This window comes from Pholcus phalangioides, unplaced genomic scaffold, assembly GCF_987345545.1.
Source record: "Pholcus phalangioides strain wild (caught in Gottingen) unplaced genomic scaffold, Ppha-v1.0 ptg000008l_1, whole genome shotgun sequence".
In the NCBI taxonomy this organism is placed as follows: Eukaryota; Metazoa; Arthropoda; class Arachnida; order Araneae; family Pholcidae; genus Pholcus; species Pholcus phalangioides.
Window position 1 is genome coordinate 44,077,760 of NW_028301601.1, and position 16,419 is coordinate 44,094,178.

Genomic DNA, 16,419 nt, shown 5'->3' on the forward strand with positions numbered 1-16,419 from the left:
CAATTATTTAAACTTATTTCACTCTTCATTAATAAATGATGCAAATGTCAAAAGGTAGGTCTAAAATGAAAGAGTCAAAACTCACAGTTTCCAGTTTTTTAAAAGTCTCTCATGTAGACCAGTGATTCTCAACCTTTGGAAGCGTGTGGCCTGGTAAATCTTTTTTTGCGTGAGTGAAAGACCCGATCATACACACAACTAATGAGAAATAAATGGGAAAAATGAAACTGCAAATCACTCACAGCCCGGTGTGATTAGTGTTAAGGCCCAGTACTGGGATGCGGCCCAATGGTTGAGAAACACGGATGTAGATGACTGAAGGCTTCTCCCTTTTCCACGATGCAGTGGCCATCCACTTACACTCTAACCCACGCAAAAATTGGTCTGGTTTTGAGGAGGTGGCTAGCATAGCATGGGATATTTCACTCTCCACCACACCCTAAATCTGGTTTTTGTGCAGCTTGGAATCATGGAGAATAATTATGTATTAATTAATAAACTAGGCTAGATAGTATAGAGATGGATAGTCAAGAATCTACTGTACATACAATGTTAGCATGAGGAAATCGAAAATAAACTGAAAAACTAATAAAAATCAATTTACTAATTATGAATTCATGTACTATAATTTCACACAACTATGGTCCAAACACCTAGAGATATGAGGTGAGAATATTCTCGTAAAAATTGGAGAATTGAGAATATTCATTTTTCTTGTGAATAATGAAACATTTTTTACTAATTTTCTTTAATATAAAATCACAAACTCGAAGAGGCCTGTTGCTAAGCAACCGAGTGACGGAAGTGGGTGAAATTTTTGAGTGACGGAAGTGGGTGAAATTTTTGAGTGACGGAAATCTGTTACGTTTTTGTGTTACGGAAGTCGGTTACGATTTTGGGTTGAGTTTTCATTTAACACCTGAGGACATCGGGAACCGCTTGACCTGTAGGGATCACGTTTTGTGCATGTACTCAGAGGTATGTATACATCACCAGTGCTCCCAACACACAGGGTCCGGGTACCCAGGGCGGGACATTGGACAGATCTCTTTATGGGAAAACTGACAGGTTTCATTTTGAGTCGAGGATGAATACTTGCTTCTCATCGCGCATTGTGCTGCATTGCTTATTGTGGCACGGCAAAAATAATGGTGCATTGCATATTGTAGTGCATCACGTGCTGTATTGCTCATTGTAATGTCGTGTTTAATGCGTATTATGGTGCATTGTGTACTATAGTGCTTTGCTTATTGCGATGCATCGCATACTATGCTGCATTGTTTATTTGTGGTGTACAATATTACTGATTACACACATTACTACATCACTGATTGTGATGCTTTACGTGTTGTAGTGCACTGAGTGCTGTATTGCTTATTGTAATGCAGTGCTTATGGATTATTTTGGCTCATTGCGTATTATGGTGCTTTGTTTAGTGCGATGCATCGCATATTATGAGGTACATGAGGTATTGTGCTGCATTGCTTATTGTGGGGCACTGTAAATATTGGCCAATTGCGCATTGTTATGCATTATGTATTTTAGTGAATCACGTGCCATATTGCTTATTCCAATGCAGTGCTTATGGTGTATTGTGGTTCATTGCGTATTGTGGTGCACTGCATATTGTGGTGCACTGCTTATTGTGCTGTATTGCTAAATGTGGTGCCCTGATATAGTATTGCATTGTTTTTTGTGGTACCCTTAATATAAGACTGCACTACTTATTGCGCTGCATTGCCTAAAATGATGCATTGCTTATTGCACCAAATCGCAGATGGCATAGCATTGCGTATTATGCTGTATTACTTATTGCGGTGCATTGCACATTGCAGCGCATCGCATGATATATTGCTTACTGTAATACAGTACTTTTGCATATATTATGGTGCTTCGCTTATTGCGATACATCGTGTATTGCGGTGCATTACGTTTTATGCTGTATTGCGGGACACTGTAAATAGTGGTATATTGCTATTTTTGGTGCATTGCGTATTGTAATGCATCGCATGCTGTATTGCTTATTCTAATGCATTGCTTATGTTATGCATCGCATACTGTATTGTGTATATAGTTATATGTATTGTGGTACATCGCGTATTGTACTGTATTGTGCATATAGTTATATGTATTGTGGTGCATCACGTGCTGTATTGCTTATTGTGGTGTGTTGCTAATTGTATTATATTGTGTCGCGTACCGTATTTATCATTGCAATGCAGTGCTTATTGCGTATTGTGGCGCATTGCGTATTGGGCTGTATTGCTTATTATGGTGTGTATTGCATATTGTTATGCATTACGTGTTGTAGTGCATTATGTGTTGTAGTGCATCGCGTACTGTATTGCTTATTATAATGCAGTACGTATTGCGTATTGTGGTGCACTGCCTATTGTATGCATTACGTAGTACACCGTGTTCCGTATTGCTTATTATAATGCCGTGTCTACTGCTTATAGTGCTGTAGGCCTTATTGTAGTGCACTGCAATAGGGTGCATTGCTGATTTTGGTACATTGCGTATTGTTATGCATCGCGTATTATAGTGCATTGCATGCTGTATTGCTTATTATAATGCAATGCTTATTCCGTATTGTGATACATTGTGTATTGTGCTGTATTACTTATTGTAATACATTGCGTATTGTGTTGTATTGCTTATTGTAGCGTATTGCTTAATCTAATGCAGTGGTTATTGCTATTGTGGTGTATTGCTTATTGTGGTGCACTGTATTGCGTATTGTGCTGTATTGCTTATTGTAATGCAGTGGGTATTGCTATTGTGCTATATTACTTATTGCGGTGCACTGCCAATACAATGCTGATTTTAGTGCATCGCATGCTGTATTGCTTATTATAATGCAGTCTGTATTGCGTATTGTGGTAAATTGCTTACTGCGATGTTTCGCTGATTGCAGTGCATTGCGGATTTTGCTGGTTGTTGATTTTTACTGTTATGCATTACGTACTGTAGTGCATAACGTGCTGTATTGCTTATTGTAATGCAGTTCCTATTGCGTATTATTCTGCTTTGCTTGATGCAATACATCGCGTTTGCGTATTGTGGTGGATTGCATATTATACTGTATTGCTTATTGTGGCGTACTGCAGATAGTGGTGCATTCCATATTGTAGTGCATCGCGTGCTGTAATGCTTATTGCAACGCAGTGCTTATTGCGTATTGTGGTGCATAGCGTATTATTGTGTTTTGTTGAATGTGATACATTGCGTACTGTGGTGCATTGCATATTGTGCTGTATTGCTTATTGTAATGCAGTGCTTACGGTATATTGTGGTACATATTATGGTACTTTGCCTATTGCGATGCATCGCATATTGCGTTGTATTGCGTATTGTGGTGCATTCCTTATCATGGTACACTACTTATTTTGCAGTATTGCTGATGTTGGTGCATTGCTAATGGCTACATTGCCGATGGTGGTACAATGCGTTTTGTGTTGTATTGTGGTGCACTGCATATAGTGGTGGATTGAGTATTGTTCTTTATTGCCGATACTGGTGCTTTGCGTGTTGTGATACACAGCATATAGTGAATCGCTACTTAATTTGCTGTATTGTTGATATGGTGGTGCATTACTTATTGTGCTGTAGTGCCTATCGTGGTGTATGTATGTATCACGTATGTAGTGCGGTGCATCGAGTATTCTGTTGTATGTATGATGGCAGTGCATTGCTTATCGAAATCAGAATGGGAAACTGGCAATGAATAACTATTTCGCAGGCATTTGGAGTGCATGAGGAATATTTTGCTTTATAATTAAAGATGTGACGAGTAGTTAGCTCCATTGGAGGAGTTGGGGGAGGGGGGTTGGACGCCGTAGGTGTCGGGGGGGCTTTGCCCCCCCCCCCTAGTATTAGTATAAATTAGTTTTCATTGCCTGAAACATGAAATTTTTTTTTTTGATATAATCACCCTTAATATAGCAACTTTTAATTCAAGAATATTCTCTTGGTCATGGTGAGAGGTTTTAAAATTTTGGTTATGGAGATTTTTGAAATCTTGAGATTAAAACCTTAAAAAATTATTTTAAAATAAAGTAAATTTTCAGAAATAGGTTCAGAACAAAAAATTAAACCAAAAGGTGATTGATAAAGGAAGCAATTTTTATACAATCACCTTCATATATTAGTCCCAAAAAATATGGATCATGAAAGAAACCTATAAATTTGCAGCGTAGCACAAAGCGTAGCAGCTTTAGTTCACAGCGCAATTGTATCTATGGAGCATAAAATTCAAATGTTTATAAATTAATTCGATCACGGCAGTAGGGAAGATTTCATCAGAGGTATGATTAGATTCAATGTTGCAGTTATTTAACCAAGACATCGCATGTTGGTGAAATGAAATAATGAAACAATATATGAATAGGCCACCCGTTAACACTATTATACAATAATCCACTTCCAAACAATTGTACATACCATACCTGTGAGCTATAGATGTAAACAATGGCGGACCTGGGTAGAGTCTATGCAGTTACAAACAATTGACAAGCAAACAAACGCGTGAATAGGGGCAGATTTAGCTGTCATCTTTTTTTCTCGTCTACAAATTCATCTTAATCCTGTGGGTGTGATTTAATGAAAGGAAGCCAAGGGTCTTCTTGACAACAAAACAGTTCTTATCACGGTTTTGTCTGGGGTGGGAGGAGTATCTTTCCTAGTTTGCTTAAAACAGATATTTTTCAATTTTTCTTCAGCTTTGCCAGTGTCAATACTTTTCATCTCTCTCAAGTGCAGAATGGCGACAAAACAAAAGCCTGTTGTTTTAAACATTGAAAAAAAGTGGGAATATTGAAAAAAATATTGAAAGTGGGTGATGGTGGAAATTTACAGCTGAATACGGACTAGGTGTGGCAACCCTCAGTGATTTAAAAAAAATTGTGATAAAATAGAAAATTTTGTAGCCAGTTTGAAATCAGCAGATGGACTAAAGTCTCGCAAAGGTTTAGAAAGTTATGCCCGTATTTTCATGATTTTAACGTAACCACTGAAGATGATTGAAATCTTCCAGATTCAAAAGAATGCTTAGATATGCTTCAGGAATTCCCTGTATTCCAGTCCTGTCATGAAAGGATGTGTCACAGTGGTTGAAAATTAATAGTAACGATCTGGGATATCATTTTTTTGGATGACGGAGAAATAATTACGAAAGTGAACGATCAAGTTGATCAGGACTGTGAAAGTGATGAAGATGAACCAAAGGCAGATGTAATAACCACAGTGAGGCAGAATAGTGTTTCACAAAATGTCTCGCGTGTTTAAAATCACGGCCTAACACTGATCCGCTTCAATTTTTAATGTTGAAACTATCACGGGATGGGACGGCAAAATGTAAAAGCAATTTTTGAAGCAATTAAAGATGGATTCATTTTTTTATTTTGCGATGCACTGCTTTTTTTCATCTACTTTTCAGAATAAGTCGGTTAATTTTAATTATTTTAAGGTTTTTGTTGCAGAATTTCAATTTATTCCTTTGTGTTATCAAATTAGTTTCAAAATAGATTTTCCGAACACCCTTCGGTCCCGATGTGTTCGGATAATCAATGTTCTACTGCAGTAGTTCTTTCAGAGAATATTCTAAAGAAGAAGAGAATATTCTTATAAGAGATATATTATTCTTGAGAATTTTACATTTATACAAACACTCATGCTCACTGAAGTATCGATAATTGAAATGCCAACATCTAGTCGACTATTTAAATACTAAAGCAAAGAGCATAGATAGTATATTTTGACGTGGTTAGAACACATTCTGTTCCCGATACTTCACCCAGCTAATCAGCTAGGGTTATGCTTTTCACGTTACCTTGTCAGCTGCACACTTTCTCAGCTACGAGCTACTACAACAAGCTGTTTTGAACCCTTGACGTTACAGGTAATTTAGTATTTACATATGTTTAATAAATATTTTTACACTTGCACGTGTATTACCATATTTATAGGAAATATAATAGAAAATAGTGCTTTGTTTTCAACTATCGTCCAATGATTTTTAAGGACCATAGTTGTGTTCCAACTTTTTGTTCCAGTTCTTTACAATAATAGCTTATTTTCGGCCATTAAAATGCCATTCACAGCAAATACTTGATGAATGGAAAATGTCATTAATCACCATGCCAACAGTCCCCAGAAATGTATTTCCTTCATTATTAAATAAGCTGTAGAATAAAGTTCTTCCCAAGTCACAAGATGAAAGTGCTGTTTCAAACTCTTTTATAAAATATATTGAAATGACGAGAAAACAAGCAGTAGGACAAGAGACATCCGTAAATAGAAGAAAGAAGAAGCTTGATGTTGAGCCAGGTAAAAGTATTTCAGCAGAAAAGATTGCAGCTTGAGAAGTAGAGGGCAAGTTTCAACTTCCCCAAATAAAAAGAAAATTTCTCGGAAATCAAAGCCTTTAGAAAATTCTAGTGAAGGAGATGAAGATGGACACTCCTTTTGGGTTTCAGATGTTTCACTGAACTTGTCAAACACTGATGAGGCCTTTCAGGACCCAACAAACCATGAGATCCCGAGTGATGGTTATATGCCTGCAAATGATGAATTTGTAACTGTAAATTATGAAGAATACTGGCCCGGGCAAGTTGTGACAGTGGAGGCCAATGGAGCTCATGTAAAATGTATGACAAGATCGGGCAACCTAGGGAAGTGGCCAGAAAATTAAGCCTTTTCATCTTACAAAAGGGTATTAAACAATCAATATAAAAACCAAAGCAACAAAGCACCCCAAGAGACTCTTCCATGTTCCTGAGCATGGACATATGGAGTTAAGCAAAAAATATAAAAAAAATGTAAATCTTAGCAATGTAAATTTTATGTAATTTAAAGAATGTTCATCGATTTTATTTTTATTTAAATTGTGGCTTTTTTTTTTTTTTTTTTGTAAGAATAAGTGGTTGCATTGAAGTAAATATGTAATTTGTCTGTTTCCTGAAAATCTGAGTTTTTTTTATTGGTAACTACTAAACATTGTATGATTGTTGTAATACATTCTCTCAACTAGGTTCGTAAATGATTTATAACACAGAATATTTTATGGACTACTATGGTTACACAACTATGATCCCAAACTTAATTTTTTAAAAATCCATATTTGAGCTATATAAGGAATAAAAAAAGTTTCATATTAATGCTTGATCTTTCTACAAGCATTATGAGCAAAAAAAACATTTTTGAATAGCTGGAATACAGAAGTTGTGATGATGAATCTAGAAAATGGTGTTATGTTGTACCATAGTTGTGTGAAACTACGGCATTTCGAAAAATTGAAACACTGAATAGTAATTTATAATTCAAAAATATGTTTTGAAAACCTTAAATGAATCATTAAGAAAATCAGTTAAGTACAAATGGTAAATAATTCATGATATTATTTACCTTGCCACTTTAAAGTGTTCCAGATGACAATCGTGTTGTCCACACTGCAAGATGCTAACCAAGCATCACGTGGTGACCATGCCAAGTCCAAAACATCTATGTTTGAAAGAAAAATAATAAAAGTATTATGAAACATTGAAAACTCTACACATTATGCTAGATCCACCTATACATAGAAGAATTATATAATGCTGCAGACCTCCTGAGTGTCCTCTCAAGGTACTAACACATCTCCAATGCTCTACATTCACTGCCTTACCACCACTGCCAAAAGTTGTAGAAGCAGTACCATATCTGTTGGAGAGGAAAATTTCACTTAAACTTTCAGGAAAACATTTACAAAGCAATGATTCCCAAACATGAAATCTGTTTCAGAAAATGAGAGGGACCCTTGGGAGAAAGGCCAAGTCAATCCTGCCAATAAATTTCCTTTTTTTTGTGTATTTGTTACTATATTTGGTTGTATGTATATTGTTATATGTACATTGGGTGTATAACTTTTGAGTTATAAATATATATATATTTTTTTTAACAATTCTTACCTTTCCATGGATATGTGCACCATTCATGGAAATCCTAATCCAGAAAATATGAGACAATAAGCCTAAAGCTGTGTTGTGTTGCTCTGGCCAAGCAACCAGTTCAATAGTGTTGCCATGTTGTTTTTCATTCATTTAATTTTTCTTTTGTACAATCATTGATCAACATGCAAATTTGATTTTGTCATTTTCAATTTGTTTGGACATATATGAAAAAATAATTGTTTCCATGTTAGGGTGGGTGGCTTATGCACAACAAGTGGTTCTCACATATTTTTAGTACAGTCGAATCCCATTATAACAAACTCCAAGAGAATGGAGACATCACTTTGTTATAACAAAATTTCGTTATGCAAGAATTCCAGTTTTTTTGCATTGTTCCTATGTAAATTTATCTGGGGGATTAGAAAAGTGTTTGTTAAAACAAGATTTTTTCCGCTATAACGATATTCGTTAAAAATAGGATTCGACTGTATAAATAAGTATAAAATGAATAATTGTGATACAGATCAAAAAATAAAAAGCCTTGTTTCACAGATTTCTCCCTCTCCCATTATTTTTGCACAGATTCAATAAGAAAATGTTAATAAAGCATAAGTGTGTTGATATGCTTTGAATTCATATTACTTAAGTGAAGAAAACTAATTTTTTTTTAAGTATTGAATATACATCAATGCCAATTCAATATTTTCAAAATTTGAGTGGCTTATAAATATGTTAATCAATTTACACCAGAGTTTTTCAAACTTATCTGTCTTACCTATCCTCAGAAAAAAATTATCACACCCCCCACCACTTTCTAACATAGGATGCTATGCGTTTTCCACCACTGGGTCTATTCCAGCAACTCCAGCCAGTGTGGGTATTGCTTTTAACTTGGGGAAACACAAAGAAATGTATTGCTTCTAATGAACTCTAAGAAAACCATAATACAGTTGATGCTCGTTATGACATTCATCCTTCCATTAAAAACATGTTATATTGAAATGAAAACATAGGATAGTTGTAACATGGAACATTTGAGAATTACCATACCTATCGTTGTAATGGAATGGTGACTATAACACATGGGAATTATAACGAGAGTCAACTGTGCAAATTTTTAAAAAAATCACAAAAAAATTAACAAATATAGATTTTTCATATTTTCTTTATATATTTATTAGTTAATTATCAAACTATTTATGAAGAAAGAAATTTTATTACATCAACACAGGGCTATGCCACGTCAATGTTACCGATAAAGTTTGAAAGCTGTTAATGTGCAAATTACCCAGATAATCTGCAGATTAACTGATTTGTTCTGTTAATGTGCAGAATCAAAAGTTTTCCACATTTTACCGAGGTAATGTGCACATTAACGACTTCCGCATCGTTAAAATTCAAAAGTTTATTTCTCTCATCTCCTTTCTCTACTGCTTCCCCTCTCCCTCCACTTTTACACGTGTTGCTATGACAACGAAAGCCTCTTAACCAATGTATCGATGCACGGCCTCAGTAAGGTATGGCCGATTCTTGCCAATCTCACTCTGAGAAAAATATTTTTTTACGTATAACGTAATGCTTGTAGAAAAAATTGCACAGTTAGTAACAATTGACTAATGAAAAAAGCCATCGCGTTTTGCCAAAAACCAATTTAAGCGTACAGAAACGTTGCTGTTTTTCTAGCAAAGATCTTATTCTAACTTTAACGAGTGCTTAGTAGGTAATGTGCAGATTACCTAGGTAATTTGACAAATGAAACAATTTTCAGCACATTTACGGATCACCCTAGTTAATCTGCACAATACCTGGATAATCTGTAGAATAACTGATTTCTGCACTTTAGCGGTAACATGAATACCATAACTTTTGGTACTGACCACTTGAAATAAACACAGCTTATCTAGATTTATATGTTGGAAATTTGCCAAGTTTGGATTTGGATAGCATGTATGGTAGCTTCATTAAATACAACTCTATTGGTTCAAAAAGAAGTAATTATAAAATAAATAATATTTATCTAATAGAACAGTTTGTATTACCTTCCGATCTGCCATATCATGAGGACCTTGTCATCGCCACAAGAAGCCAAATATTTCCCACTGTCAGACCACCGAACACAGTTGACACAAGCTAAAAGAAATTCAAATATTAATTGCATTGTAGAAAGACTTTCCCTAAGATGTTGTTCCTCTGCATTTAAAGTACTTGTCAACTTAAAGTTAGTTAACTACTAAATTATTTAACACACAGGCCTTTAGGCCAAAAACCATAGTGTGTATGGAGAGGAAAGGGAACACATGAATTTCGATGCCGTTGCACAAAAAACACAAAAAAGAAACTTGATTAAAAATGACAAAAGCAACTATTTAGACTGTTTTTATCTTTTAATGTTTGTAGTTATGATAAATATCAAGAGACGTCTACAATGTTTCCTCCAAACTGAAAAAACCCCAGTGAGATAAAAAAATATCTCCAAAATGTGTAATGATTGAATAATTGTAATGTTGTAGGCCTGTTGCTCCCTGTGGTGAGACTTTTTAATGGGGAAATCGGTTCACATTCACGCCTCGAAGGCGGGAACCACAAAAACCAACTTCAGTTGACCACCACAATGGTGACAGTGGGGGTGCAAACCCGAGTCCTCATGACACAAGCCCGTCACTATGCCATTCAACCACCATAGCAACTTTCCTCATAAACTGAAAGAGAAAGATGAAATTCTGCCATCTTCCAAAAATTTGGCGAATGAGAGACTGGAATGAGAACAACTCAATTTTTTGGGAAAAGTGACACAAGATTTTGCCGCTGGAGCACAGAATTTTTAGTAGTTTATTAGTAATAGTTAATTGGATTGGATTTTAGGTTTAATGGCGCAATGTAATAGTTAATTGTAGTTTTTTCATATGTAGAGCTTAAATAAACATTTTCAGTTTTATGCTAAATTATAACACATTGTAGGCCTATGATATTGCAGTGTTAATTGCATTTTTAATTGGGTTGCTGTATTTTTGAAACATATGACATCCATATTTTTATGGGCATCTTTTTATCAGCCACCTCGTTGGGCATTTTGCCTGTTGTGGCGTTGTATTTGTATTTGATATTTGCTTTCATTAAGTTGCTCCTCCTAACCCATCATCCTGGATTCATGCCTACACGTTTGTTTGTTTTTTTATTTTATAATGCTATTCAGTTTCTTGAAATTACTGCAAACTCCAAACATGACAAACATAAAAAGCTTTACCCAAATGATTGTCCATCTGACACAATAACTTTGGAATATTCTCATCTTTTTCATCAGATTCATCAATAACAGGTGACATGTTCCATATGACAATGCGTCCTGTATCTGCACCTGTAAAGCAAAAGTATCACCATCAATGTAAGTAAATCACCATCAATGACACAAAATTAAAATACAAATGCAAAACACTGTATTCACCTTGACATAAGAAACCTACCCCAGCTGCCCTTCCTTCTTTAATGCAATAAATTAATGAATGATATAACTGATAATGAACTGTGCAGAGTACAAAAATTTTTAGACACTTCACATTTTGCAATTTTTACCAACTGTAGGCCTATAGCTTCAGTTTTAACAAGCAATACATTGTATTTAACACTTAAGCATGCAGGATGGCAACACAACTACCAACATTCGAGTCTAAAGAGTAGTTAAATGTGTTTTCAAGGTTAAATTTTCAAAGAGAAAACTCTTATCTGCTCTCTAATAGTAAAATATTAAAAAAAAAAACAAAGCAAAGATGATCTAACAATAACTAACTCAAAAATATGAAGAGACTTATGTCCAGTTTAATTACTGCAATAAAGACTAAGTTTTGGTACAGTTTGACCAAACTGGTCCTTGCACAAAAAAACAAAACAAAATCCAACAATGCCTAAACCGGGGGAGGGGGGGTGTCTTCAGTGCATGGCCGTTCTCTTTAGAGATCTTTAGTAACGTGTGTAGTATAGCTTAACCCTTTTAAGCAGCAATTAGAAATCACTAAACACCCCTTCAAAATGCCATATATTTTTTAATGAAGTAGGCATTCCATTGAGGAATCAGCTTTACAAAATATCTGGGTGTCAATACTAAAATAAGAGGCTTTTATCAAGGCTAGATATCTAGTCATTGCCGCTTAAAGCGGTTAATGACTTGCAGATTGTCAAATGTGTGTGGCCTGTACTGTATCAATAGTTTAAGGCACCAGGTCTAAACTATGCTGCTGCTGGTCCAGAGAGAGGGAAAAAATTATAAAGACACAAATAGGTGAGCAAATAGAAAATCCAAGAGACACAGAAAAACTCTATTAATATTGATGTTCATTTCAAGGGGCTTCAACTCTATCAAGAGAAGTGTAACAGTATAATAATGAATGACAGTTTTTTTCATTTATCTTACCTTGGCCACCTGTAGCAAATCGGGAGCCATCAGGATGAATGTCCACAGAGAAAATTGGATGTCCTGTAAGATCACAACTCAGTGTTAAAATTGAATAAAACATATCAAAACTCTCAATTAGCAAAAGAAATTAGGACTGAATAACTTGCATATCTTATTGACATCCAATAATTTTTTATATTTGCGGAGAATATGTGATTGTAATTATTATGTCAGTGCTATGTTTGAGAAGTGCTGCAGTCTTCCATATTAGAACTGAAAGTGGAAGATTGTCTGAATATCAGTGTTTATGTAAGAATTGTGTTGGAGGTCAGGTCTGCCTGCTCTTCGTAGACTCGTATAATGAGAGACAGTCCCCTCCCACCCATTTGTATAATAAATGAATAATGGGGAAGGATGAATCAAAACTTTTACTTGTCCTTCTCCAAAATTTTGGATGTATTACATGCTATAGCACAAGGGTGTTCAACCTATTATAGAGTGCATACCACTTCTTGGTTTGGAAACATGTCCCAGGTCACTGTAGTGATCTGGAAATGTACTGCAGGCCAGTTAAGTGATCTGGGTTAAAACTCCACTGTTGGCGCAGTGGTAGTCAGCTGAAGTTGGTTTTCTGCGGTTTCAAACTTTGAGGCTCGAATTCGCGAGCCGATCTCCCCGTTAAAAAATCTCGCCAAAGAGAGCAACAGGCCTATAATGGTAGGTGTAATGTCTTTTCAGTTTTAAAAAAATTGACTGCAGATGGCAGCACTACACATAACAAGCATAACACAGAAACAAACTTCACGGAAGGTTCACTATACGTACACACACATTCCAACATGTACCAATTGGTTAGAAGTTCCGCAGAGGAATATGGGCAAGGTTCATGTCTGGTTTAGTAGTTAAGTGATCTGGATATGTGCCGCTGGCCACTCAAGTGATCTGGAAATATGCTATGGGTCACTTATATGATTTGTGAATGTACCACGGGTGACTCGAGTGAATTGAAAATGTGCCACATTAAATTATCCAAATGTGTACCGCCCCCACTTGAATGACACAGAAACATGCCATGAATCATTTAAGTGGCAGTACTACTACTTAACTGTACATGCTCTTTGTGAACATTCCTCTAGAGAATTTCTGATGAACAGGTACATGTTGAAATGCATGTTCTGAGTGTGTGTGTCCCCAACATATTTAAGTTGTCCGAATTGAGTTTGCTTCACGTTCTTACTCGTGCTGTCATCTGTCTTCCATATTTTGAAGCAAGGATGGTAAATGCTTGAATCTTCATATTATGTAATTATAGTAGACTCGTGAAAATCCAACCTTTGAAAGTTCCCAAATAATACCAGGCAATGAAAATTTTTAAACTTCCTTCCCTTGAGACTCCTTTTTCTTTTCTCATTCCAAGAACCAGACTTCCTTTTTTCCCCAGGAATACTACGCAGTACACATGTAATGAAGTGATTTCAGTTTGAAAGGGACTAGACAGCTTCTCCCCGCCCTATAAGTATAATTTTAGGTATAACCAAAATCCAGCCCTTGATATGTAAAAAAAACTCAGTGACATTTTTATGGGGTCCCCCAAGAGTATTTGATTATGTATATTCTGCAAGGGTGCAGAAATGCAACCTTTTAAAGAGTGCGGGTCACTTCATTGGTTTGAAAATATGTAAAGGCCACGTAAGTGATCTGTACATGTGCCACATGTGACTTAAGTGGTCTGGGCATTATTGTGGGGCACTCAAGTGGTCTGGGAGTACGCCGTGGGTCACAGTTGTCTCGGAATGTTCTGCGGGTCACTTAAGCGAGGTAAAAATGTGCCGCAAACCACTTAAGTGAACAGGTTATGAAAGAAGTATTCAAACCAGCACCACCTGTGTCACTGGAGGAAAAAGAGGAAATGGCAACCCAGTATCAATTGATAGAAGTCCGGGAAAAAAAATCCACCAAAAAAAGTCGCCAAGGAAATATCGGGATTATACTATAGCTGTTCTTTTTACAAAATTAAGTTTGAGATCCTGAGCTACAGGTTGAGCATGTATCACAGGCAATTGAATGAAGAAAACATTGAGGGAGACTCCGATAATCGCCCCATACATATGGGACTCAAGCTCATACACAGGAGATGTAAGGTGCATTGCATTGTTTTTTCAGAAATTATTGGGGGGGGGGGAGGCTCACGGCGCCTATGGAATGTATGGTATAGTGTACTTATAGAATTTCGTGATGCACTCAAGTAAAAAAATTTGTAGACTTTTTGTGTTATCATCTACAGCTCAATGTTCTGAAAAAATAATGCTGAGAAAATTAATTGTAACCTAGCCGGATCGCCTTCCCTGGCATGTAAGGGATGTGGAGGCCAACAGGGCTCGTCTATTCTTCTTTCCTTTTACGCTATAACTCTACTTTATATATATAGGGGCCTGTGGGCCACTAAAGATCGCGGCCCCGGGATCCTGCTTATAACAATTGTGATTCAAGAAATTGTTAATGCGAGTTCCCGTGCATTCCACAACTTTACTAATTGGAACGGAGGAATTAACTCTTCGCATATTTAATGGTGAAAAAAAAGGGTGATCGATGCTCATTAAATTTTCACAGAAGATAACAATAATAATAATAATAATAATAAAAAACAATGAGAGACTTGCCATCGTGTGACACCCAGTTAGGTTTCAAAAGCTTCATGGCCCCAACAAAAACGAAAATTAAAGATATGTTATTTACACACGAAGGAAAATGAAAGAAACGCAACAGCGGTATCACAATAACAAAAAACAACACGCGGTATTTATTGCCGCAGTTTTTATAATTTGAAAACGGCTTCACTTTTATTATTATTTTTTAAATTCACGGCGACGGCGTGCACTTTCTAACCTGGAACCCAGCTCGGCCCTATTTTTTCCAACTCCGTAAAGTCTACGCACTTGGTCGCTCATTCTATTATGAGCCTTGTGATTCGCCGGTGCATAGTTGAATGAATCTTTCTTATTGACCGACTCTGATCGAGTTATTACGTCATGGTGCCATATGATTCTACCTGAATGAGGTTAGGCATTCGCTTAGGGGTCATTCAAGTATTACGTTAGCATCGGGGGGGGGTTCGGATTTGTTGACAAGGAGGGGGGGGTTTGAAGGTTTCTTACGTCATCAACCACCCCTTTATGAAAATATGAAATATTCTAGGCTGCTGACGAAATTTTGCTGACAGGAGGGGGGGGGGGGAATGGCTAAAATATGCTTACGTAATACTTGAATGGGCAGTAAATGTATCATTTCCAGTAAATTTTCAGTAAATGGCAATACGAGAAATGGTCTTCATTTACGTCACAAGCTTTGGGCGGAGGTCTTGTTATATAGGTGGTGTTGGTCTATCCTGGCTTAATACGTTCGGAGGTTGATCATGAGTGAGTAGTGTGGCCGCTTTACAATTGGCGATATAATCGTCAAATGTTGGAGGCTGGAAGGTATTGGAAGGCTGGTCGAAGAGAATGATCAGGCCGGCGAGGTTCTTGGGTCGTACGATTAGTGCGCCGCTGGAGGAGAGACGCCGACACACACGCATACGCGCCAAAAATAGGCTCCTTATGGGTAGAGATTTTTTTCTCAAGCGAGCCGCCCCTGCGACTAGGTCTTTCTAGACCCCCACCCCAAGTCAAAGGAGCCGCCTTACAATTTCCGATCTTCAATTCGTCTGGCTACACATTGGTCGAAAATAGCCAACTTTGTGGTGGGTGCCTAGGAAGTCCTAGTCGCAGGGGCGGCGTAATGAAAGAATCTCTACCCGTGAGGGGCCTATTTTTGGCGCCTTCTGACCGCGTTTGTTTTTTTTTTTTTTGTCGATAAAGCTTTTTTTTAGCCATTTCGATATGGGGGCCTAGTATGTGCAGTACAAAAATATGGTGCAGTACATTTACTAGTGCTGCAGTTCATTTCTCATACATACTGAAAGAAAAATCGCGTCAGCGAGGGGTGCATGGGCACCTAGTGACGAGCCATGGGCAGTTCAAAGTATGGTACAGTACATTTTCAGTGTTACAAAATAGATTTTTGATAGTTTATAAAATAGTTACCTAATAGACAGAGATTGGTATA

General features: G+C 36.7%; 1 protein-coding gene across 1 annotated transcript in view; it reads right to left on the reverse strand.

Annotated features, from left to right (window-relative positions):
- Hira (histone cell cycle regulator-like protein) overlaps positions 1 to 15,232 on the reverse strand; it is a 52,447-nt gene extending 37,215 nt beyond the window's left edge. Inside the window, exons 1-6 of the mRNA XM_089234703.1 lie at positions 14,976 to 15,232; positions 12,334 to 12,396; positions 11,173 to 11,283; positions 9,968 to 10,058; positions 7,604 to 7,698; positions 7,405 to 7,500 (exon numbers count right to left, since the gene is read on the reverse strand). Coding sequence (XP_089090829.1) covers positions 7,405 to 7,500; positions 7,604 to 7,698; positions 9,968 to 10,058; positions 11,173 to 11,283; positions 12,334 to 12,396; positions 14,976 to 15,012 — 493 coding nt within the window. The 5' untranslated portion in view covers positions 15,013 to 15,232. The remainder of the gene's footprint in view (positions 1 to 7,404; positions 7,501 to 7,603; positions 7,699 to 9,967; positions 10,059 to 11,172; positions 11,284 to 12,333; positions 12,397 to 14,975) is intronic.
- Between the last annotated feature and the right edge of the window lie 1,187 nt (positions 15,233 to 16,419).